At 56.2% G+C, this 23962-nt stretch overlaps 1 protein-coding gene across 9 annotated transcripts in view; it reads right to left on the bottom strand.

The window, feature by feature from the left end:
- Positions 21636-23962, bottom strand: part of ANKRD11 (ankyrin repeat domain 11) — a 157023-nt gene continuing 154696 nt past the window's right edge. For 8 of the 9 annotated variants that reach the window (XM_021097040.1, XM_021097042.1, XM_021097036.1 and 5 more), the window contains one exon: positions 21636-22505. In XM_021097040.1, the coding sequence (XP_020952699.1) occupies positions 22320-22505 (186 nt within the window). In that variant the 3' untranslated portion in view covers positions 21636-22319. The remainder of the gene's footprint in view (positions 22506-23962) is intronic. The other variant, XM_021097039.1, reaches the window with a different exon arrangement.

Below are 23962 nucleotides of genomic sequence, written 5' to 3'. Positions count from 1 at the left end.
CTCTGTGGTCTTCCTGTGCAGTTGGAACAATTTCCTCTGGGGGCAATGACCTGGGGTCCCCAGGACACCCTCGTGGAGCCCCAGGTCTGGTTTCTTTGCTCTGGATGGGGTTGCACCCACCTGTCTCCAGCCATCACTCTCCCAGCACAGCTGGTCCCAGGGCCTCCCCCGCCCCTCCTCCTGCCCTGTGCCCTTCAAGAGCCACTCCCAGAACAGGCCGTAGGGCCGTGCTCACCGGATTTTCCCGGCCGAGGGCCCCTGACCTCCATTTGCACCTCCGTGCCCAGCCTGGGCCTTCTCTCCAAGCCACTGACAAAGGTGTTGGCACTGTTTTGGGTCATACCACAGCAGACTTTTTATTTAAAATCCGACCGCTTGTGACAGCTGATCCATCACTACAGGTGGGCAGGAGGAAGCCCAGCCGGTTCGGGCCCAGACAGGCCTGACAGGGATGTGGCAACCCTGTCCCAGGCTCCTGCAGGCTTCTTCCGCCAGGGTGGAGGTGGGGCTGTGGGGCAGAGGCTGCCAAGAGGAAGGCCTAGCCCAAGCTCTTGCCATGCTGTGTAACCCTGAGCAAAGGGTGGGCTAGGCGGTCCCAGCGACCCCCTCCCGGAGCCCTGGGTTGCCCCCTCTGCGCCCCTGCCTCTTGCTAAGCCTGTATATGTCTCACAGGTGGGAGGCCTGCTCCTCGAAAAATGGAAGTGACGGGAGTGGCTCAGTAGTTAACGAATCCGACTAGGAACCATGAGGTTGCAGGTTCGATTCCTGGCCTTGCTCAGTGGGTTGAGGATCTGGCGTTGCCGTGAGCTGTGGCATAGGCCAGCGGCTGTAGCTCTGATTAGACCCCTAGCCTGGGAACCTCCATATGCTGTGGGCAAATGGCAAAGAAATGGCAAAAAAGACCAAAAAAAAAAAAAAAAAAAGGAAGCGACAGAATCGCTCTCTTGGTTCAAAGTCTTGGGAACCCAGTCCTGGGACGCGGGCACAGCCCCAGCCACAGATGATTGCTAGAACGTTCACCACCCTGAAGTGAACTCCAGGCTCTGCTGACAGCTGGGCACCTACCTACTCAGACCTTCAGCAGAGCGCCTCCTTGCCCCCAGACGGCCTGCCCACCGCGCAGCCTTCAGTTCACACTCTACTTTTAGGCCTGGCACCCTGCCTACTTGGGCATCTGCTGCACCGTCAGACGGGAGGGGACTGCCTCTAACCCAGGACCCAGTATGACAGCCCCAGCCGACCAAAGGCAGACTAGAAAAGGGTGATCAGAGGAGAGGAACAGAGGAAGGGGGCAGAAGGCAGGGGGACGGAGAAAGAGAGACAGCAGGAAAGCAGAGGCGGGGGGGTGGGCAGGTGCAGGCCTGGGTGACCGGACTGCACAGCAGGCCGCCGGCAGCCATCGCGTAGTGCCAGCCGCGGGTGCAGGGCCGCGTGGCGTTGGGGCAGGCGCGGGTCGCGGGCTCGCGGTAGGTCAGCGGCAGGCAGGGGGCTCGGGGCACGGGCGGAGTCCAGCCGGCAGTGATGCGCAGGCAGCGCAGAGAACAGCGACTCGGAGCTCAGCGCCAGCCCCAGCGCCACGCACGGCTGCCACCAGGCGGCGGCCAGCAGGCAGCGGTCCCGGCCGAAGCCGCCCGCTAAGTGCAGCACCCACGCCTCCGGCTACAGCCTAGGCCTCCACGATCCGGCAGCCGGGCACCGAAGGATGGGGCCGGAGAGAGCGGGGCCCCGTAGGAGCCGATCTGCCCTCGGGCGGCCGGCGCAGCGCTGCCTGGGCCGGGCTCTCGGAGGCGGGGCGCGGGCGGTCCCGGGGCGTGTCCGCGGGGCGGGGCCCTGGGAGGCCCAGCGGGGCTCCGGGCAGGGCCTGGGCCGAGGGGCGGGGCCTCTAGAGGGGGGGCCCTGGAGCTGAGGGGCGGGGCCACAGAGGGCTGGTCCGGTGAGGGCCCGGGCGCGGGGGCCGCGTGGCTGGCGCGGGCGCAGGGGCGTGGTCAGCGAGGCGTCCTAGCGCGGGGCGGGGCCTCGGGGACGCAGTCGGCAGGGCGCTCAGGTGCGCGCGAGGTCGGAGCGGCGTCCGAGCGGCGCGCGGCGCGGGAGGTGGTGTGTCGGTCCCCGCTGCGGACGCCGGGAGGACGCCCCCTCGAGCGGCACGTGGCGTCGAGAGGCCGGGGGTCCCGGCGGGGGTCGCGGGCCCGTCCCACCCAGGACCGGGTACCCGCCTCGGGCCCGGCCTGCGGAGCGCGGGCCACCACTGCCTCCCGGCGGCCGGCCGCGGCGCTGCAGCCAGAGAGAGCTCCGGCCGTCCAGCTGCGACCGTCCCGCTCGGCCGCCCTGCTTGGACCGACCTGCGTGGCCACAGGTGCTGCGGCTCCGGCGCAGCGTGGGGTCCGGGAAGGAGAGGCCGCCCTCGGTGGTCTGCGTCCCCAGAAGTGTGCGGGTTACCTGAGGGTTATTCTGCAAAACGAGCCTGGAAGTTACTTCACCCGCGTTGGTCCTTTCGTGAACTTGACTCCGAATACGCTGCCCTTCGGGTTAAGTAGCGACCTCCGACACCGTGCCCCTCGTGGGTCTTGCATCTCAGGCGCAAGGTAAGTGGCGTTTGTTTCTAACTTGTTCGCTGGGAGGAAGGTTCCAGTAGGTCCTGGGGATTACGCTTTAGGTTTATTTTTGTTGAGAAATTGACGTAACGAACCGTCTGTGGGACCACCACGTTTATCGGGTTCTAAAGGAGCATCGGGAGGAGAGGAACCTGGTGTCCGTGGAGTGAGTGCCAGGTGATCGCTTCCCATTCCTCCTCCCTCAGCCACCTGGCAGCCACCAGCCGTACCACGCGCCTTGGGGTCTGGCTTCTCGAGTCATGTTTTCAAGCTCCCCTACATTGTAGCATGTGTCAGGGCTTCGTTCTCTTTTATGGCTTGAGCACCACTCTATTAAATCGATACGTCACTTTTTTTGGTCCCGTCTGTCGGACGTTTAGGTTGCTTCCACTCTTTGCCTTTGGTGACTGGTGTCGCTGCCACCATTTGTGTTCAAGGGTTTGAGACGGTATTTCGGTTCTTTCGGGCGTGTACCCAGGGTGGAATTGCTAGGTCATGTGGAGAGTGTATGTTTGATATTTTGAGGGACCACAAGCCGTTTTGCACAGTGGCTGCCTATGTGGCATTCCCACCAGCAGTTTCCAACGGAAATTGGAAATTGGAAATTTCTCCACCTCCTTGCCAGCGTCTGTTATCTTCTCTTTAAAATAAAACACACCCATCCCCAGCCTGACGGGTGTGAGGTCTCTCATTTTGATTTGCATTTCCCTCGGGGCTAGAGACTCGGAGCCTTGTTGGATGTGTGTGAGCCTTTGGAGGAGCTATTGTTCACATCCTTTGCCCCTTTTCTACTTGGGTTGCATGCCTTTTTGTTATTTAGCTGTAAGAGTTCTTTACGGATTCTGGATACACATCATCAGATATATGGTGTGCAAATATTTTCTCCCAGCTTGTGGATTTTGTCTTTTCACTTTCTTTCTTTCTTTTTTTTAAGGGCCGCATTTGCAGCATGTGGAAGTTCCCAGGCTAGGGGTTGAATCCGAGCTGCAGCCGCCGGCCTGCACCACAGCCCCAGCCACGCTGGATCCAAGTCACGAGCATGACCAGACACCCCAGCTCTCGGCAGCGGCAGGTCCTTCACGCACGGAGCGAGGCCAGGGATCTAACCCCTGTCCTCGTGGATACCCGTGAGGTTCCTAACCCGCTGGGCCACGACGGGAACTCCTCCAGGAACCGTTTGTTGAAAGACTTATTCTCTTTACCCGCTGAATTGTGCTGACGTCCTTCATGAAACCAACCGCATGGTTAATATCCAGACAGCACTGAGCTACGGGTCCTCATGCCAGAAGCATCGTGTCCTGAAAACTGGACCTTCGTAGTTTGTTTTGAAATTGGGAAGTGTGGGTCCTCCAGCTCTGGTCTTTTTCAAGATTATTTTGACTCTTTGACTTCTTCTCTAGCAACTCCATACGAATTTTATCGTCACTTTTTCTGCTTCTGCAACCCAGGACGTGGGGACTTTGGTGGAGCTTGCACTACCTCGTAGGGCACGTGGGGTCGTTTCGCAGCCCTTGGACACAAGACTCTGGCCCTTTGCCTTAAGCCGTCTGTAGTTTCTGCCAGGAGGACTTTGTGGTTTGGGCCGTAGAAATGTTGTGCCCGATTAATTTATTCCTAAGTATTTTATTCTTTTTGATGCTACTGTAAATGAGGTTATCTTATAAACCCCCCCCTTTTTATCTTTTTGCCATTTTTTGGGCCGCTCCCACGGCATATGGAGGTTCCCAGGCTAGGGGTCTAGTTGGAGCTGTAGCCGCCCGCCTACGCCAGAGCCACAGCAAGGTGGGATCCGAGTTGCATCTGCCTACACCAACCACAGTTCACAGCAATGCTGGATCCTTAACCCACTGAGCAAGGCCAGGAATCGAACCTGCAACTTCATGGTTCCTAGTTGGATTCGTTAACCACTGAGCCGTGACGGGACCTCCTAAATTTCCTTTTTACATTGTTCATTGCTAGAGAATGGAAATACAACTCATTTAGAAAACACTGATCTGTAATCTGAGAGGTTTTTTTTTTTTTAGGGCCACCCCTCAGGCACATGGAGGTTCCCAGGCGAGGGGTCGAATCGGAGCTGTAGCTGCCGGCCTACACCAGAGCCACAGCAACGCAGGATCCAAGCCGCATCTGCAGCCTACACCACAGCTCATGGCAACGCCAGATCCTTAACCCACTGAGCAAGGCCAGGGATCGAACCCGCGTCCTCATGGATACTAGTCGGGTTCGTTTCTGCTGCGCCACAATGGGAGTTCCCTCTTGGGATGTTTTTGTGTACTGTCTCAATCTCATTCTTTCTTTTTTTTTTTTTTTTTTTCGTTTTTTTGGTTTTTTTTGTTTTTTAATGGACTCATCCATGGCACACGGAAGTTCCTGGTCCAGGGAATGAATCTGAGCTGCTTCTGTGGCAACACCAGATTTGCCCAGGTGGGCAATTGATGCCACACCTAGCGACCCACGCTGCTGCAGTCAGGTTTACCGCCGCCTGTGCCAAGGCAGGAACTCCAGTCTTGTTACTTCGTATAGCTCTCTTGAGATTTTCTATTTCTTTTTGGGTCATTTTGGGTAGTGTGTATGTTTTTAGGTGTTTGTCCATTCATCTCTGTTTTCTAATGTTCTGACATTGTTTAAAGTATAACCTTTCCGGAGTCCCGTTGTGGCACAGAGGTATGGTATCAGACTAGTATCCATGAGGACTTGGGTTCGATCCCTGGCCTCACTCAGTGGGTTAAGGATCCAGCATTGTTGTCAGCTGTGGTGTAGGTTGCAGATGCGGCTCGGATGCCCCATGGCTGTGGTGGAGACCAGCAGCTACAGCCCTGATTCTACCCCTAGCAACCTCCACGGGCCGTGGGTGCAGCCCTAAAAAGACACACACACCCAAGTATAACCGTTCCTTAATTCTGCAGAATCCGTACTAATGTGCTTTTGTTCGCTGCTGACTATCGTAATTCGTGTCTTTTTCTCAGCCGTTTTATTGATCTTTTCAAAGAACCGGCTTGTTTGTCCTGGTGTTTATTTCGTGTATCATCGGCCGTCTTGGTCATTTCCTCCCTCTGGCCTTGGGTTTCGTCGGCTCTTCTTTCCCTTGTTCCTTAAGGCGTAAAGGTGGGTTGCTGATTTCGTCGGTTTTCGGAGCACCGCGTCTGCTGCGCCCGTGTTTTTTCACTTTCTGTGGTCGGTCTCCAAGCGTTTTTAAATTTCCCTCGCGATCTTTAACTTACTGGCGTTTGGAAGAGCGTGTTCTTTAATTTCGCCGTGTGTGGCATTTTCCGCTTTCCTTTCTGTCGCGAATTTCTGGCTTCATTCCGGTCAGAGACGATGGATCACGGATTGCTCTGTGGCCCAGCGCGTGATGCGCTCTTGAGAGTGTTCCCTGCGCAGCGCATGAGAAGGGCGTTTACTCCGTTGTGTTTGTTCTGAAATGGTCTGTGTGCACATGTCTCTTGGATTGAACTGGTTTATGGTGTACCGTCTTTCTTTCCTCACTGAATTCCCGTCTAGTTGTTCCGTCCATTGGGAAAGTCGGGAACTTGACGTTTCCAGCTGCAGTCGTAGAACTATCTTTTTCCTCCTCTCAGTGCTGTTAGTTTCTAATTGGTGCCTTTGGGACTCTGTTGTTTGGTGTGTGCATGTCTCCTTGATGGGTTGACCTTTTATTATTATTATTCTTTTTGCTTTTTAGCGCTGCACCCAGGGCAGATGGAGGTTCCCAGGCTAGGGGTTGAATGGAGCTCCAGCTGCTGGCCTACACCACAGCTCACAGCAGCACTGGATCCTTAACCCACTGAGTGAGGCCAGCGATCGAACCCATATCCTCATGGATCCTAGTGGGGTTTGTTAACTTCTGAGCCACGAAGGGAACTCCCCTGGGTTGACCTTTGAGAAAATCAGTGTTTAGGAGTTCCCACTGTGGCTTGGCGGAAACAAACCTGATGAGTATCTGTGAGGATGCGAGTTTGATCCCTGGCCTTGCTCAGTGCATTAAGGATCTGGCGTTGTTGTGAGCTGTGGTGTAGGTCGCAGACACGGCTTGGATCCCGAGTTGCTGTGGCCGGCAGCTGCAGCTCCAATTTGACCCCTAGCCTGGGAACTTCCATGTGCTGTGAGTGCAGCCCTAAAAAGTAAAAAAAAAAAAAAAAAAAAAAAAAAAATCTGATGTATTTTTTGTGGCTCTTGTACAGTCTCTCAGTTACGTTCTGTTTTGTCTGATGTTCGTGTAACCACCCCAGCTCTTTTTTGGATTTACTTCTCCACTTGTTTGTTTTCTGCCGTCTTTGTTTTTATTCCTCAGTTCTTTCATTCCTGCCTGCTTTTGTATTCAGTTGTTTTTGAGACATACCATCCTGGAGTTCCCGTTGTGGCCTAGTGGTTTAAGAACCTCGCTAGTATCCCCAGGACGCAGGTTCAATCCCCGGCCCTGCCGAGCAGGTTGAGGATCTGGCGTTGCCACAAGCCGTGGTGTAGGTGCAGACGGGGCCTGGTGCCACTGTGGCTGTGGTGCAGGCCAGCAGCTGTAGCTCTGATTTGATCCCTAGCCTGGGAACCTCCATATGCTGCAGGTGCGACCCTAGAAAGAAAAAAAAAATACCGTCGTGATTCCTTTCTCTTTTGTCACACGTCTTTCTAGTTATGTTAGTGGCGGTCTTGGGGGATGCAGTTTACAGCCCACCGCAGTCTAGGCTACTTTATGTCCACGTTCCCATTTAAGTGGCGTTTAATTGATACCATGTTTAGGAGCTTCCACTGTGACCGAAGGGGACCAGTGGCATCGCTGCAGCTCCAGGATGCAGGTTGATCCTTGGCGAGTACAGTGGGTTAAGGATCCAGCACTGCTGCAGCTGTGGCGTGTGTAACCACATCGGCTCAGACCTGATCCCTGGCCTAGGAGCTGTATGCGGCAGGTGGCCAGACCAAAACGAAACAAAACAGGCGTTTTTTGTCTCTTGAGGGCCGCACCCACAGCATGTGGAGGTTCCCAGGCTAAGGGTCAAATGGGAGCTGCAGCTGCCGGCCTGCACCACAGCCACAAGGGATGCAAGCCACACCTGCGACCTGCACCACAGCTCACAGCAATGCCAGATTCTTAACCCACGGAGTGAGGCCAGGGATCAAACCTGCGTCCTCACGGATCCTCGCCAGATTCGTTAACTGCTGAGCCACGATGGGAACTACCGTTTCCTTCATGTTTTTCCGCTCCTTACTCCCTTCGTTTAGAAATTCCTTGAACGCGTCTGTCGCTGTTTCTTGGTATCCCACTGGCTCTGTCCATTTCACCTCACGAATTCTTTCTGCTCCTCAGACGGAACGGTTTCTGGTGTCTTCCAGTTGGCTGACTGTTTCTTCTGTCTGCTCAAATCTGCTGTGAACCCTTGAGTGAGGTTCTTGTTTTACTCATCGTATTGTCTACTTTAAGAGTTTATTTGGTTCTGTTTTAATAATTTCTGTATATTTATTAATATTTACATTTTGTTCCTGAAATAAATACGCTGATTTCCTGATTTACTCTAGTACTTTTCTCTTAGGTTCTTTAGTTCATCAAACATGTTTCATACCATGTATTTAATACCCGCGCCCAATAATTGCAATATCTGGCCTTCTGCAGGGATGGCTCTGTCAAAAATTTTCTCCTTGAACGGGACCTGTCTTCTTATTACTATGTGGTATACTTTTTTTGCTGAGAATTGGCTTTTTTGAGTATTATGTTGTAGGAATTTGTATTTTCTCATTCCTTAGGGATTGCTGAATATTGCGGGCTGGATTTATTTGTTTGTGACTTTTCCAAACTCTTTCTGTGCGTTCCCTTGTAGCATGGAGCCATTAAAATGTCTATTTTGTATCTCCTCCATCAGCCAGTGACCTGACAGAGATTTTTTTCAATGTTTGGCTCCCAAAAGGGGGGAAAAATGAACAAAAAAATACTACCGCTCTCTCTCTCCAGGAATCCACTCCGGCCTGCGGAGGTTTAAACAACGGCCAGTAACCCTTGTTCTGGCCGCTTAGCGAACAGAAGCAGTGATCAGCAGCCAGCAGCTAGAATCCCTGCATTTGAGTAAAAGGGTTTTATTGCTGGCCCTGGCCCTGGCCCTGGCTCTGGCCTTGGCCCTGGCCCTGGCCCTGGCCCTGGCCCTGGCTCTGGCCCTGGCAAGCTCCTCCGGGAGCAGGGGCTGCCTCTGCCGGGGCTGAGTTGGGAGATGGAGGCTGCTGTCATGAAGTTTACCTGAACTTACCAGCCTTTCACCCGCTCTTCTGTAAATACATCAGGACGACAGAGCTTCAGAACAATCACTGCAGAGTTTCTGCTTCAGGTGGAACTTTAGCTTTCTTTCTCTGATACTGCCAACATTTGCAGCCTTTTTCTGCATGAAGGATTTCCAGTTTTGTAAACTTTTTAAATTGCATTCTAGAGATCTCAAAGCTTGAGGCCGTTGCTGCTGGTTTAACGGTGGCTGTGATGGAGGGATGGCATTTTGGAGTTTTTATTTCACCGCTTTTGGACCGTCACCCCTACGTATCTTTTTAAGAAACTGTTTTCCAAACAGTGGCTCATTTTCAGCTTTCGCATCAGCATGTCAGATGGCGGGCACTCCCAGGTCCCCTGCAGTCTGTGGTGTGTTCAGGGCGCCTGTGGACGAGTGACTTCCGTCGGGAGGCGGGCTCATTGTCACTCGGGCGTGCACGCTCAGTCGTGTGCCCGTGATTTGCAGAAGCACCCCAGACATTTCTGTGCAGTCACGTTTTGGTCGTTGCTGATTGTGGGCAGAGCCGTCCATCCGTCGCCATCGAGTGCGGCGTCAGCTGCAGGTTTTCGCAGGGCCCTGTGTTGGGGCGAGGAGGGCAGCTTCTTTTCATCGCTCTCAGTTTTTAAGTTGGGAGCAGATTTTCGATCTTGTGAAGACCTTGCTCTGACTCGGTAGATGGTCGCTCTTGCTTTGTCACTGGGGTAGCCGACACGACGGCTTGAGGTGTCTGGGCCTCTCTGGGCCTCACGGATGGAGCGGGTCGGGACGTCCTCCTTCACATCCCGGGGCAGATCTGACACGAGCTTCGCAGTGTCTTCCTGAGCGGTGGGTGGGATTCAGCAGCGAAGCCGTGAAGCGGGACGGGAGTGGTGAGTTTTGCCTTAAGGGAGTGTTTCCCCACGCGGCCTCTTCCGCAGCGCAGAGCGGAGGAGGTGGTGTGTTTGTTCGTGTGTGAACCGTATTGGTGTCTTTCCACTGAGCGGGTGACTTCCCTGGTGTAAAAGTTGTTGACAGTCCCCCCCCCACCCCCGCTGCAGGTGCTTTAGTCACACGGCCGCTCTCACTCCTGACGTCGGGAACCTGTGTCTCGACTTTGCTCTTTTTCTGAACAGTCTGGCTGGGGCTTCATTGATTTTATTGACGTTAATCAGAGGACTGGCTTTTGGGTTTCCCACTGGATTTCTTCTTTGATCCCTAGGTTTTAAGGAATTGTGGTATTTACTTTGTACATATTTGGAGTTTTGTGTGTGTTTTGCTTTTTGGGGGCACACTTGCAGCATATGGAGGTTCCCAGGCTAGGGACCTAGCTGCCGGCCTGCACGGCAGCCACAGCAACACGGGATCAGTTTGGACTGCATCTGTGACCCACACCACAGCTCACGGCGTTAACCCACTGAGTGAAGCCGGGGATTGAACCCACAACCTCATGGTTCCTAGTTGGATTCATTTCTGCTGCATCACGACGGGAACTCCCGTACGTGGAGATTTTGAAAGAGTCTTTTCCTCTTTGATTTTTCATATGATTTTGGGATCAGCTTCTTTTTTTTTTTTGTCTTTTTTTGCTATTTCTTGGGCCGCTCCCGCGGCATATGGAGGTTCCCAGGCTAGGGGTCCAATCGGAGCTGTAGCCGCCGGCCTACGCCAGAGCCACAGCAACGCGGGATCCGAGCTGCATCTGCAACCTACACCACAGCTCACGGCAACGCCGGATCCTTAACCCACTGAGCAAGGGCAGGGACCGAACCCGCAACCTCATGGTTCCTAGTTGGATTCGTTAACCACTGTGCCACAATGGGAACTCCTGAAAGAGTCTTTTCATTGCTGTTTTCTTTTTTCTTTTTCTGTCTTTTTGTGTTTTCTAGGGCCACACCTGCAGCATATGCAGGTTCCCAGGCTAGGGGGTGAATTGGAGCTGTAGCTGCCATCCGACACCACAGCCACAGCAACGCGGGATCCGAGCCGCGTCTGCAACCTACACCACAGCTCACGGCAATGCCGGATCCTTAACCCACGGAGCAAGGCCAGGGATCGAACCCGCAACCTCATGGTTCCTCCTCGGGTTCGTTAACCACTGTGCCACGACGGGAACTCCTCATTGCTGATATGTAAACGGAGGCTGCAGCAAGCTGGCGCTGGAAGAAGTGGGTTGAAGCGCCGGGTTCCCCGTGTGCGGGTGTTTTTCAGCGAAGGTTCCGTCCTGACCTCCACCGCCTGTGGTTGGCTGGTTGAATCTGCAGATGCAGAGGGCAGGGTGGGTTGCACATGGGCTTTCTACTGCTCGTAGGGCCCGCACCCCTCACTCCCGTGTTGTTCCAAGGTCAACTATGTTTTGGGGGGGGATTTTTAATTTTTTAATTTTCAAAATGGTAAAAGTCAGTGGATTTTATGTTTTCAGCTGTGCAGCCATCGTCACAACCTAATTCTAGAATATTTCCATCCGAAGCCCAGCCCTCCTCCTCCAGCCCTGTCCCCAGTCAGTTTTTCAAAGTCAGTGTCTGTTCTGCGAGTAAGTTTATTGCGTCCTTTTTTTCTTAGATTCCGCATGTCAGTGGGGTCTCATTGTCTGACTGACTTCACTTAGCATGATAATTTCTAGGTCCACCCACGTGGTAAAAATGCTAGTATTTCGTGCCTTTTCACGGCGGAGCCATAGTCCGTGGTGTGTATGCACCACATCTGGATCCCTCCTCTGCCGATGGACACGTAGGTTGTTTCCGTGTCTTGGCTGTTGGCACTAGTGCTGCAGGGAGCATCGGGGTCCATGCGTCTTTGCGAGTCCAGGTTTTCTCCGCATAGACGCCCGGGAGTGGGTTGCTGGATCCGGTGATACTTCTATCTTTAGTTTTCTGAGGAACCTCCACACTGTTCCCCACAGTGGCTGCACCAGTTTACGTTCCCACCAGCAGTGTAGGAGGCTCCCTTTCCCCCACGCCCTCCTCCGCACTTACTGTCTGTGGCCTTTGTGACGATGGCCGTTCTGGCGGCTGTGACGGGACTGCGTTACCTCACGGTGCTTCTGATGTGCACCTCCCCACTGAGGAGGCTGGCGAGCATCGTTTCGTGTGTTTCCCGGCCACCCGCATGGCTTCTTTGGAGAGCTGTCTGTTTAGCTCTTCTGCCCATTTCTTGATGGGGTCGTGCTGTTTTGATACTGAGCCGCAGGAGGTGTTTATGTGTTTGGAGATCAGTCCTTGGCAGTTGCTTCCTCTGCAGTATTTTCTCCCATTTCTGGGGGTGGACTTTCTGTTTAGGGTTTCCTCTGCTGTGCAAAACTTTGGAGCTGAATTAGGTCTCCTTTCTTTTTGTTTTCATCGTCATTGCTCTAAGAGGTGGATCTGAGAAGATACTGCTGAGGTTTATGTCGGAGAGTGTTCGGCCCGTGTTTTCCTCTAAGTTTTATAGCATCTGGTCTGATGTTTAGGCCTTGAATCCGTTTGAGTTTATTTTGTGTGTGGTGTTAGTGCTGTGATTTCGCGTTTGCACATGGAGCTGCCCAATTTTCCCAGCACCACTTAGTGAAGGGGCTGTCTTTTCTCTCTTGCGTATTCTGCCTCCTTTGTCGTAGATGAATTGACCGCAGGTGCATGGGTTTAATTCTGGGTCTTGTATCCTGTGCTGCGGATCTGTATTTGTTTTTGTGCCGGTAACGTACTGTTTTGATGTTTTGAAATCACAGTCTCAGTCTCAGTGCTCGTGAGCGGTCTGCTCATCTTCTGTTTCTTCTTGGTCTGGTCTTGGGAGACGGTGCTTCCCGAAGAGTTTTCCCACTTCGTCTGGCTTTTCCATTTTACTGGCATATGGCTGGTTGGGGCCGTCTCGTGCTCCTTGGCAGTTCTCTGAAGTCCATTGTAACTTCTTTTTCGTCTCTGATTTTACTGATGGGAGCCCCTTTCTTGACGCGTCTGGCCAAGGGTTTATCGCTTCTGTGGCTCTTCTCCAAGAGCCAGTTTTTATCTCATTGGCCTCGAGTGGCTTCTTCATTTCCGTTTCGTTTATTTCGGCTCTCGGCTCTGTGATTTCTTTCCTTCTGGTGACCTTGGGTTTTGTCTGTTCTTTCTCCAGTTGCTCTGGGTGTAAAGTTAGGTTGTTTATTGGAGGTTTTCTTGTTTTGTGAGGCTGCCATAAAGTCCCCACATCCCATAGGTTTGGGTGGTTTTGCGTCTTTGTTGTCATTGCTTCCAGGTATTTTTTCATTTCCCCTCCGATTTCTTCAGTGACCCATTGGCTGTTTAGTAGCATGATGTTTAGTCTCCACGTGTTTGTGTTTTTTGCAGTTTTTTTCTTTTTCTTTTCTTTTCTTTTTTTTTTTTTTTTTGGTCTTTTTAGGGCCGCTCCCAAGGCATATGGAGGTTCCCAGGCTGGGGGTCTAATCGGAGCTGTAGCCACCAGCCTACGCCAGAGCCACAGCAACGCGGGATCCGAGCCACGTCTGTGACCTACACCCCAGCTCACGGCGTCGCCGGATCCTTAACCCACTGAGCCAGGCCAGGGGTCGAACCCGCAACCTCGTGGTTCCTTGTCGGATTCGTTAACCACTGCACCGCGACGGCAGCTCCTGCGATTTTTTCATGTTCATTTCTCGTATGACAGCATTGTGGTCAGGAAAGATGCTTGATTTGGTTTTCAGTTTTCTTAAACTTATCACGGCTTGGTCCGTGGCCCAGAACGTGATCTTCCCGGAGAAGGTTCCGTGTGCGCTCGAGAGGACTGCGGCTTCTGCTGCTTTCGGGTGGAGTGGTCTGTAAATGCCTCTCAAGTCCGCCTGGTCTGATGCGTTGTCTGAGGCCTGTGTTTCCCTGTCGATTTTCTGTCTGAGGATCTGGGCGTTAATGTCCCCGCTGTCACGGTGTCCCTGTCAGTTTTTCCTTTCAAGGCCGTGCACGGGGAGGGCCCCTGTGGGGGGCACACGCTTGCCGCTGTTGTGCCTTCTGCTGGGGTTGGCCCTTGGATGGCTGAGCGGCGTCCTCCTCTGGCTCTGCTAACCGCCCTACGTCAAGGCCTCCTTTGTCCGATGGGGCGTTGCTGCCCCCGGTTTCTTTTGGTCTCTGCTCCCTGGAGCATTTTCTTCCGTCCTCCCTCTTGCAGTTTGTGGGGGTCTCTAGAGGACCGCGTGCACACATGCACACGTGCACACATGCACACGTGCACGTGGCTCTTGTTTCCGTACCCAGTCAGCCAGCCGGTGGCGTTCGGTGGGGCATTTAGTCCATTTACATTTAAGGCAATTACGATTCATATGCTCTTTGGCTATTTTGTGAATTGTTTTGGATTTATTTTTGTTGGTCTTCATTCTTCCTTTTTCTCTTGTGGTTTGATGACTGTCGTTAGTGTCGTGTTTGGATTGCTTTTTTTTTTTTTTGCCTTTTCTGGGCCCGCTCCCGTGACATAGGGAGGTTCCCAGGCTAGGGGTCGAATTGGAGCTGCAGCCGCCGGCCTAGACCAGAGCCACAGCAGCGCAGGGTCCAAGGCGGGTCTGCACCACAGCCCACGGCAACGCTGGATCCTTAACCCACTGAGCGAGGCCAGGGATGGAGCCCGCACCCTCATGGTTCCTTGGCACTGCGCCACGATGGGAACTCCTTGGATTGCTTTCTTTTACGTGTGTGCGTATTGACTGTAGATTTTGGTCCGCAGCTGCCGTGACGTTGTGATGCACAGCATTGTTTTAGGTTGCTGGTCTCTCAGTTGCAAGTGCATCTCCGCTGTCCTGCACTTGTGCCTCCTCTTCTCAGGCTTTCTGGTTTTGGTGGCATGTTGGTGCGTGGGTGACTTGCCACTGCTGAGCCTTGTCATTTGTCGTATTTTTGTTTCTCGTCGTGGCCTTTTCTTCTCCACCCAGAGAAGTTCCTTTAGTATTTATTGTACAGCTGGTTTCGTGTGTTGAATTCTCTCAGCTTTCGCTTGTCTGTGAAGCTTTTGATTTCTCCTTCAAAGCTGAAGGAGAGCCTTGCTGGGTGGAAGTTTTTTCCTTTCGTCACTTTCCGTACGTGGTGCTGCTCCCGTCCGGCCTGCAGTGTCTGCTGAAGAAGCGCTGACGGCCTTGCTGGGCTTCCCTTGTCTGTTGCTGGCGTCTTTCCCCGCCCGCCTTCCGTCTTTTGTGTCTGCGCTTGGTGCCTTTGATGACGATGTGTCTCGGGAGCTCCCCCTTGGGCGGACTTTATATGCTGCTCGCTGCGTTTGCTGGGTTGAGGGGCTCCTTTCCCATGTTAGGAAAGTTCTCAGCTCCCATCTCTTCCAGTATTTTTTCTGTCCCTTCTCTCCCTCCTCCTCCTGACACCCCCGTCACGCAGATGTTGGTGTGTTTCACGTTGTCCCAGAGTTCTCTGAGACTCGCTTCGTTTCTTTGCAGTGTTTTTTCTTTTCGGTTCCACATCCGTGATTTCCACGCGCTGTCCTCCACGGCGCGTACTCGTTCTTCCGCCTCCTGTGTTCTGCTTCTGGTGAGTTTTATGTCAGTTACTGTCTTTGCATCTCTGCTTGCTCATTCCTTAAAGCTTCTCTTTCTTTGCTCGGTGTGTCTTGTAATGTCTCAGCCTTTGCCTCCAGTGTATTTCCAAGGCCTGCGGTCCTCGTCACTGTCTTTGGTCCGAAGTCTTTGATGGAGGTTGGCAATCTCCGGGTCCCTTAGCTGTTTTTCTGGGGACTTTTCTCGTTCCTTTATCTGCGCCTCTACCTTTTCATTTTGTGTGGGTTTTGGGGTGGTTTTCTTTTTGTAGACAGAGTCGTAGCCTCTCTTGCCCGTGGTGTCTGCCCCGCTGTGGGCGCAGTCGGTTTGGGGGCTTGTTGCAGGCGGCCTGATGGGAGGGTCTGGCGCCTGCCCACTGGTAAGTGGAGCTGAGTCTCAGGCCTCTGCTGGGTGGGGCTTTGTCTCTGGGTGGGAGGAGAGGAGGCTTCAGGCCTCGGGGGTCTTTAGGTTTGCTGATGGGTGGGGCTGTGTTCCCAGCCAGATATTGTTTGGCCTGGGGCATCTCAGCCCGGAGGAGGTGTGGGGCCAGGTTTTTCCAGAACGCCGCCTCCGGGGAGCCCACACGGATGACTGCTCCCGAGACCTTTGCCTCCAGTGACCTTCCCCCACAAGCCACAGCCGCCCCCTCTTTTCCCAGGAGGTCCTCCAAGGTCGGCAGGCAGGTCTGACCCAGATGCCGGTGGAGTATCTGCTTTGCCCCGGGACCCAGTGCTCGGAGCCACCTGTGGAGTCTGTTTCCCCGAGGCCCGCGGAGCTCCTGCGCCCGCGCCCAGCAGGTCCTCACCGCCAGGTGCTCGGGGCGCCTCCTCCCTCTGCCAGGCCCCTGGGCGTGGGGGAGCCTCTGTGACAGGGTCACTTTCCAGGCGGAGGCTCGCCCGCCCCGCGGGTGCGGAGTCACTCGTATCGCATAAGTGACCCTCGGACCGCTAGACGGGGCTTCTTTGTCTCGCGGGGCAGGGGATCTTTTCTGGCGGTTTCCCGTCTGTTTTGCGGATGGTAATCCAGCAGTTTGCTGTGGTTCGCCTGCGAGCAGGTGAGCTGCCGTCCTTCTGCTCTGCCGTCCGGGTCCCATCCCGGGGTCCGCTGCGCTCGGCGGGACCTGAACCCTCCAACGCCACCGAGCTGCGTTTAGTGTCCCGGCGTCGCGTGCGATGGCCTGTGGCTGCAGCTGGGTCCGTGTGGCGCGGCTGTTCACTGCCTGTCTCTGCTGCTTTTCTGCCTGTTCTGTGCTGTTGCCGAGAGCGGGGGTTCCGTCTTGGACTCAGTCTCGGAGTTGCCTGTGTCTCCGTGCAGTTTCCTCGGCCTCGGCCACACGCGTTTTGAAAATTGTCACGAGGCGCGTAGACCCTGCCAGCGCTGCGTGGATTGACCCGTTTGTCCTGAGATGAGCCCCTCATCTCTAACCATGCTTTGTCCTGAATACACTTGGCGGCTATGAAGAGAGCCTAGATCCTGGCTTTCTCTGGCTTTGCGTGAAGGAACTGTGTTTCACTGGCAGTACGCACACACGCACGCATGCACACGCACACACGCACACACACACACACACACGAGAATGTGACGGAATCTGTGCCCACAGAGGGAGCACCGATCTGTGCGTGTGCATCAGGCATGGTTTTTGCGTCTCTTTTGTCCCAACGGTGTAGACACCGGTCTCCACCACAGCCGCAGCTGTGCGGGATCCGAGCCGCGTCTGCGACCTACACCCCAGCTCACGGCCACGCGGGTTCCTTAACCCACTGAGGAGGCCAGGGGTCAAGCCTGTGTCCTCACGGGTGCTAGTCGGGCTCACGCACTGCTGACCCCCCCGGGCGCTCCCAGCAGAGCAGCCCCACTGACTTGCCTCCGCCCTCGCCCGCTCCTTCCCACCAGCGGAGATCCGGCCGCGGTGCCTGTCAGACGCAGAACGCCCCGGGGATTCGAACCTGTCTCTGTTCTCTCTTTACCGGTACCCTCTGCTGGGGACGATGCCATCCTCTTGCTGGCATCTACTTCTTCAGGCGTGGTTGCTTTTAGTCACGTGACCACGATCTATAAAAGCGGATTTTAAGTCTTCGTCTAATGAATCGTGTGCGCCAACAAAACAGAACCCTTGGAAAATACACAGATGGGCAGATCAGTGGATGTTCTGGGAACTGACTCCACCCCAGTTGCGGAGGCTGGCAAGTCCCAAATCTGCAGGCAGGCTGGCAGGCTGGAGCCCCAGGGAAGAGCTGATGCTGCGTTTTGAGTCTCGTTTTTGTTTAATTTTTTTTTTATTTTTTTGCTTTTCAGGGCCACACCCGCGGCACATGGAGGTTCCCAGGCGAGGGGTCGAATCAGAGCCACAGCTGCCAGCCTGCACCACAGCCACAGCCAGCAACACAGGATCCGAGCCGCGTCTGCGACCCACACCACAGCTCACGGCAACGCGGGATCCTTAACCCACGGAGCGAGGCCAGGGATCGAACCCACCACCTCATGGGTCCTAGTCGGACGTGTTTCCACCGCACCTCGGCGGGCACTTGGGCGTCCGAGTCCCAGAGGCCCTGCGGGCAGAGGGCCCCCCTCTAGGGGCAGGGCCTCCGTCCTCCTCAGGCGTCACTCGGGTCACCTGCCGGGAGGGACCTCGCGCAGGACCCTCCGCTGGACTGGGGGGCTGAGACCGCAGACGGTGGCCTCGTTGGAAACGGCCTCGCACAACAGCCGGGAGGACTGTCGGATTCGGTTTCTGGGCCGCGGCCGAGGGACACTGGCGTCTCGGTGACCGTCTTTGGCCGCCTTTTCCGCCTTCCTTCCAGGATTCCCGTTCACGGCCGTGAGCTGCCTCGGCTCCCCCGTGACCTGTTCGCGTCCTGCAGGTCACGGAACCTGCTCGTTTTCCTTCTTTTGTTTCTTTTTTCCTCAGATTTGATTATCTTCAAGTTTGCTGATTCTTCTGCCCACTGAAATTCATGTACTTTCAACAACAGAATTTCCATTTTCCTTTTCTGCATGTGTGTGTGCATTTAGTTTATTTTAGGGCCGCATCTGCAGCACATGGAGGTTCCCAGGCTAGGGGTCCCATCAAAGCTGTAGCTGCTGGCCTACACCACAGCCGCAGCAATGCAGGACCCGAGCCATGTCTGCGACCTACACCACAGCTCACGGCAACGCTGGATCCTTAACCCACTGAGCGAGGCCAGGGACCGAACCCGCAACCTCATGGTTCCTAGTCAGATTCGATTCGTTTGATGGGAACTCCAAAAATAGCCATTTTAAGTAACATAATGTAATGTCATATAATTTAAGTAATATAATGTGTAACTCTGGAAATCCATTTCCTAGTCCCCAGACTCTGGTTTCTGTTGCTGGTTGCTCTTGGTGCCGTGTTTACTGACTCTCCTGAACTCATCTTTGAGCTCCCTGGTATGTGTGGATGGTGAAGTCTCTGCTGGCAGCTCGTTGCTCAGCCGAGTGCACAGAGATTTCCTTAGGAACCTGGGTCCAGAGACCCTTCAAGGTCCCGCAGGTGACCGCTCTGCCTTACCCGTCGCTGCCTGCTTCCACAAGGGTCAGGGTTGGCAAAACCTGAGAAAGCAGGACGTCTCGGTCCCTGGGCGTGTGCACAGCCCTGCAGACGCGAATGGCCTTCGTGCCCAGGGAAGTGTCAGAGTGTCTAAGTGTGCTCATGGGTGTTTTATGCCCCAGATCTTTTTAACCTTTTTGTCCCTCCTGCTTATCACACCTCTGGCAGCTGTGATGTTAAACACTCAGCGCTGATGGTTTCTGACAAACGCTCTGGGCTTTTCCCAACGAGTGGACCTTAAGTCAGGCCAGACAATGACCAGCCCTACAAATGGGGCTTTCCAAGGAGCTGCCAGACAGGTCAGATACCCCAGAGATGGGACTCACCTGGGGAACTCCACCCTCAGGCCGAGCCCTGGTGGCTGCTGGGCTGCTGGTTTTTAAGGCTAATCTTGGAGTGTAGACAGAGGAATGGAAACACAGGAACATGTCAAAAGCTCGTTCCTGAGCTTTATTAGCTGTTTTTCCTTGACTATTCATTCCTTGATTTTAGCAAGCGGAGGTTAGTTTCTGGAATTCTGGAAAAGTTGATTTTGATGGTGTTCTTTCTTCCTTTCTCCAGTGTTCCCCTCATGGGGGGCGCTTTTTGGAAGTCCTTGCTCTGCTGATCTAAACTCCCACTTCATTCTCCATCAGATTAACTCACCTTGCTTTTTCTCTTCTCCATTTCTCAGAGGTTCCAATCTATAATAGAATCATTTTCCCTTAACCAGCACTGCTTTGACCTCACCCCCTCCCACCCTGTCCTCATTCTGGGGACTCTGACGGGACGGCAGACGGCTCCGACGGCTGTTTTCACTCGGCATTCTGCAGCATGTGCTCCAAAACACGTCTGTGAATGTCATTCTGGCTTCCTGGGAAAATAAGTGTATTCCACTTCTTTCTTTCTCTTTCTTTCTCTGCTCTTTAGGGCTGCACTTGCAACATATGCAAGTTTCCAGGCTAGGGTCGCATCAGAGCTGCCCCTCGAGTTAGCACACCTCAGGTACCCATGCAGTCAGCACGCAGGCGCAGACAGTCCCGCCCGCAGCCCCGCGTCCTCGCGTGTTCCCGGCTCGAGCGCCCGCCGTGCGGTTGTTCTCCCCTCGTCTCACCCTTTTTGGACTCACACAAGTTCTCTCTGCAGCTGGACTGGGTGAGTCTTCATTGCCTCATGGAAGCCAGTGGGGGTGACTGCCCCGGAGGGAGCATCGTCCCTGCCTGGAGACAGTGCGGTCACCGCGCGGCTGGGCTGCGGGCGGGACTGGCGTTCCCTCCGTCTGTGCCCGTGAGCGTTTGTTACTGTGGGTTCTCTGCCGTGTCATCACCCCCAGAGTAGCTTGAGGGCCCAGCTCTGCTGTGTGACAAGCATGCCCGGGCACCTGCCAGCCCGCACCCCCTCTGCCGGGTTTTCTCCTGGCTGCTGTTCGTTTCCTACTCGATTTTCCAACAAACATGAGCTGGAGCCAGTTCTTCCCGCTGCCCTGCGTGCTGTGTTGCGAGCAAGCTGGAAACAGGCCGCCAGGGCGCCCACCCCACACGGGAGCGGCCATCCAGGTCACCCGCTGTCCCTCAGCCCTGGGCGTCCTCGATGGAGACCCCTCCCCGGCCATCTGACGGGACCGGAGGCTGCAAGGCCGCCTGCCCAGGGCCCCCCCTCCAGCTCCCGGCAGCTGAGGAGCCGTCGTTGCGGGAGAGCTGACCGCGGCTTGTCGGGAACAGCACTCACCGGCTTGCAGGTGCGGCCGCCACCCGCTTCTCCTCGCCCAGGGTTCCAGAGCCCCGATCCAGAGCCCCGATCGCGTTCGTCTTTCCACCTCAGCCGGCCCGTGGCCGGGGGTGCACCGGCGCCCAGCGCCTTCGAGCCCTGAAGACCGAGGGGTCATCACGTGTCTGCACAGAGCAGCGACCCTCTCATACCCTCTGCACCAGGGCCAGCACCCCCGGCAGCGGCTTTCCCTCCAGGTCGACGACTGACCCTTCCAACCGCGGCACCGGGCTTGGGGTGACTCGGTCAGGAATCTCCAGCAGGTGCAGCTCTGGACTCGGGGACCTTGTGCCGACACCCACACTGGCTCCTCCAGGCCAGACAGAGGTGAGCGTGGGAGAGGCAGGCAGCCAGCCTTCGTTCTCGGGGACACAGCCCTGGCTGGTGCCCAGCTCAGCAGTGCGCGGGCAGAGCGCCTGTGCACCTTGTCGCCTGTAGCAGGAAGGGGCACACGGACCTCGCAAAGGGCGTCGCGACGTCTGTTTCAAAGATGCCCGAGTGGAGGGGTGTGCGGTGTGAGCGCGGCCGCCATCCACACGCACCCACGACAGGCGGGACGGGCTGGGTGTGGGCTGCGAGCCGGCGCCCACGTGGGCTGGCGCGTCCAGGGCTCTGCGGTCCAGAGCGGCTGATGCCACGACCTCGGTGTGAACGAGCACCCCGCCCCGCGTTTGCTCAGGTGGCCCTGCCGTCGGGGGCTCGCGCTGAAGGGATCGGAAGGGAGGGGAGGGCGCCCAGGGACCCCGCTTCCCGCGGGCCCGGGGCTGCTGCGGGGACGCTGGTGGCCCAGAGCCTGCGTGGGGTCACTCAGGCACAGGAAGGGGTGTGCGCGCGTGTGCAAAGTTCCCGGACCCCACGTCCTCTCGTCCTGCAGCTCGGGCCAGGTGTCGGCTGGGAGCTGTGGACGGAGGGGCCCCTGTGGGAGCCTCCTCGGGAGCGCGCCAGGCGCTGGCCCCCGCCGCCCTGCAGCCCAGGGTGAGCGCCTCGCTGCCCCCCCACCCCCGTGCTGGGCGCCGTCACGCGCGCAGGCCGGCCGCTTCCGGGGCTGTCGTGTACAAAGAGCATTTAATTAATTTATTTCTTTACACATAACTGAAGTGATGTTACAGTACATAAGTTATTTACAACTGTGCAGTAATGTGTTGCAAAATAAATTATCTAGAAGGCAGCAAAAGTACATTGTGAACGTGTATAAAACTGTACAGCGTTTGCGGGTACACTTTTTATATGATTATTGGCTCTGTAGTGTTTCAAGTTACGTTCTCAGAAAGAGAAACAAAATGCCCAAGATTAAAGGAAAAATATACAAACCACGTGGATTTGACTCCATTAAAAACCCAGCTGAGAGCCCGGACCCGTGTCCTCTGCGGCCTGCGGCCAGCCGGCTCCCAGCGCCCCGGCCTCCCGCTGCTGAGGGCGGACACCCGCGCTGTTTGTCTTGAGTTGATCAGAATGGACCGCGGAGTCGGCAACCTGCACTCCGTCCTGCAGCTCCCGACGTGCCCGTGCAGCTGGCCGGAAAGGAGACCCCGAGGCCAGCGCCGCGTCCCCTGGGCTCCGCGTCCTCCCCCGGCGGCGGGCATGAAAGCGCCACGCTCCCGGGGCCGGGGGGCGGCCTTCTCCCGGGTGTCCCCGCCTGGGGACGAGGCCTCCTCCCCCTGCCGGGGCCCCGTAGCTCCGGGCAGGCGCGCGGGGCCTGGCCTGCGTGCTGCGGGGCTGCCCCGGCCGCGTCAGGCCGGCAGGAGCACGAAGTCGTCGTTGACGTCCACCATGGGCACGTAGAAGGACGGCACCTCGTTCACGCACAGCGACTTGTGCCCGGCGGGGTCCAGCTCCTGGACCTTCAGCTGCCACTCCATCCTCTGCACGGCGTTGAGGGCGGCGGCCTCGTGCTGCTGCCGCATCAGGAGACACGTCTGCGCGGGAAACACGGCAGGTGAGGGCGGGGCGGTGGGACCCCGGCCGCCCCGCCGCCTGCTCGGAGGATGGGGTCAGGGGACCCAGGTCGAGCTCTGGCCACGGGTGGGCCTCTCGCCTCTGGGCCGTGTCCTGCCCTCAGAGGCCTCGCCGACCACGTGGGGGGGGGTCTCACTGCTCTGCGCCCCCACCCCCGGGGCTCCCCTACAGCATCGGGTCGGGATTCGTAACAGCGTTTCCGTCCTCGTTCTACCACTGCCTCGTCGACGGCTGGTGTGTGCGCGTGGTTTCACTTGCGTTTGTACTAAGTGAGACTAGGCCTTTTGAAAGTGCACTCGATTGTGGAGTTCCCGCTGTAGCCCAACAGGACTGGCGGTGTCTTGGGGGCCCTGGGTCGAAGGTCTGATCCCCAGCTCACCACGCTGGGTGAAGGAGCTGGCATGGCTGCAGCTGCGGCTCAGATCTCATCCCTAGCCTGGAACTCTATTCGCCGCAGGGCAGCCAAAAATGAAGAAAAATAAAGTGCCCACATTTTTCAAAAGGGTCGTCCAGAGTGCCGCGGTCAGTGCGCCCGTGCTTACTCCCGAGTCTGCACCAGGCGGGGGTCCAGTCCCACCCGGACAGAGTGCTCGGTGCACCTGCTGTGGACAGTGGGGTGACGGCGGGAACTGGGTGAGCGAGACGGGACCCGGCAGGTGGCAGCAGCAGACCGCGCTGCGGGGGAACCTCTGACCCGTCCTAGTGACCACGTGGGGCAGACCGTGCCTTTTCTTAAATGACCCCCGAGCACCCAGGGTCGGGGCTCACCATCTCTAAAGTGCTTTCAAATAAAGAACTCGCTTTAAAAAGGTGCGTGTTGGGGGGGCGGGGAGCTGAACCCCTCTCCGACCTCGTGCTCTGGAAGCGAGCACCACGCGTGCAGCGTGGCGGCCGAGCCACGACGTTGCCAGCAGGCCCCAGGCCGTGGTGTCTGCACCGCAGGCCGACTCCATGCTCAGCGGGACCCTGCCAGCGTGAACGGCTCAGCCAGCCCCGGGAGCGGCCGCTTTTGCCCAAGTGGGATGCCAGGCAGCATCCCGCCGGGCAGCATCCCTCCGCTGAATGACTGACGGGCCTCTAGGTTTCCACCGCCCCGCGGCGTCCCGGGTGGAAAAGGAGGCTGCTGGGCCGGCCCCCTGTGAGATGGCAGGGGGCTCTGCACCCCGCAAAACTTGCCAAGGCTGCGGGAGTTTGGGGGTGGCGGGGTGGGCTGTCTTCCAAACAAGCTGCCCTCTTCCTGTGGCTCTGAGACACGTGGTCACGGAACCCTTTCAGGAAGCTGTGACCGTGTCCCGTCGTCATGTACCCGACTCATCCCTTACTTTTCTTTTTTTCCCACTTTTGACCCATTGCTACGTTCGCTGCACATGAAGGAAATGAGACGTGCGTGGCACTTCCAGCGGGCAGGCCTAACTTC

Source organism: Sus scrofa, chromosome 6 (assembly GCF_000003025.6).
Source record: "Sus scrofa isolate TJ Tabasco breed Duroc chromosome 6, Sscrofa11.1, whole genome shotgun sequence".
Lineage (NCBI taxonomy): Eukaryota > Metazoa > Chordata > Mammalia > Artiodactyla > Suidae > Sus > Sus scrofa.
Note: the sequence above shows the minus strand (reverse complement) of the source record. Positions and strands in the feature narration are given on the sequence as shown.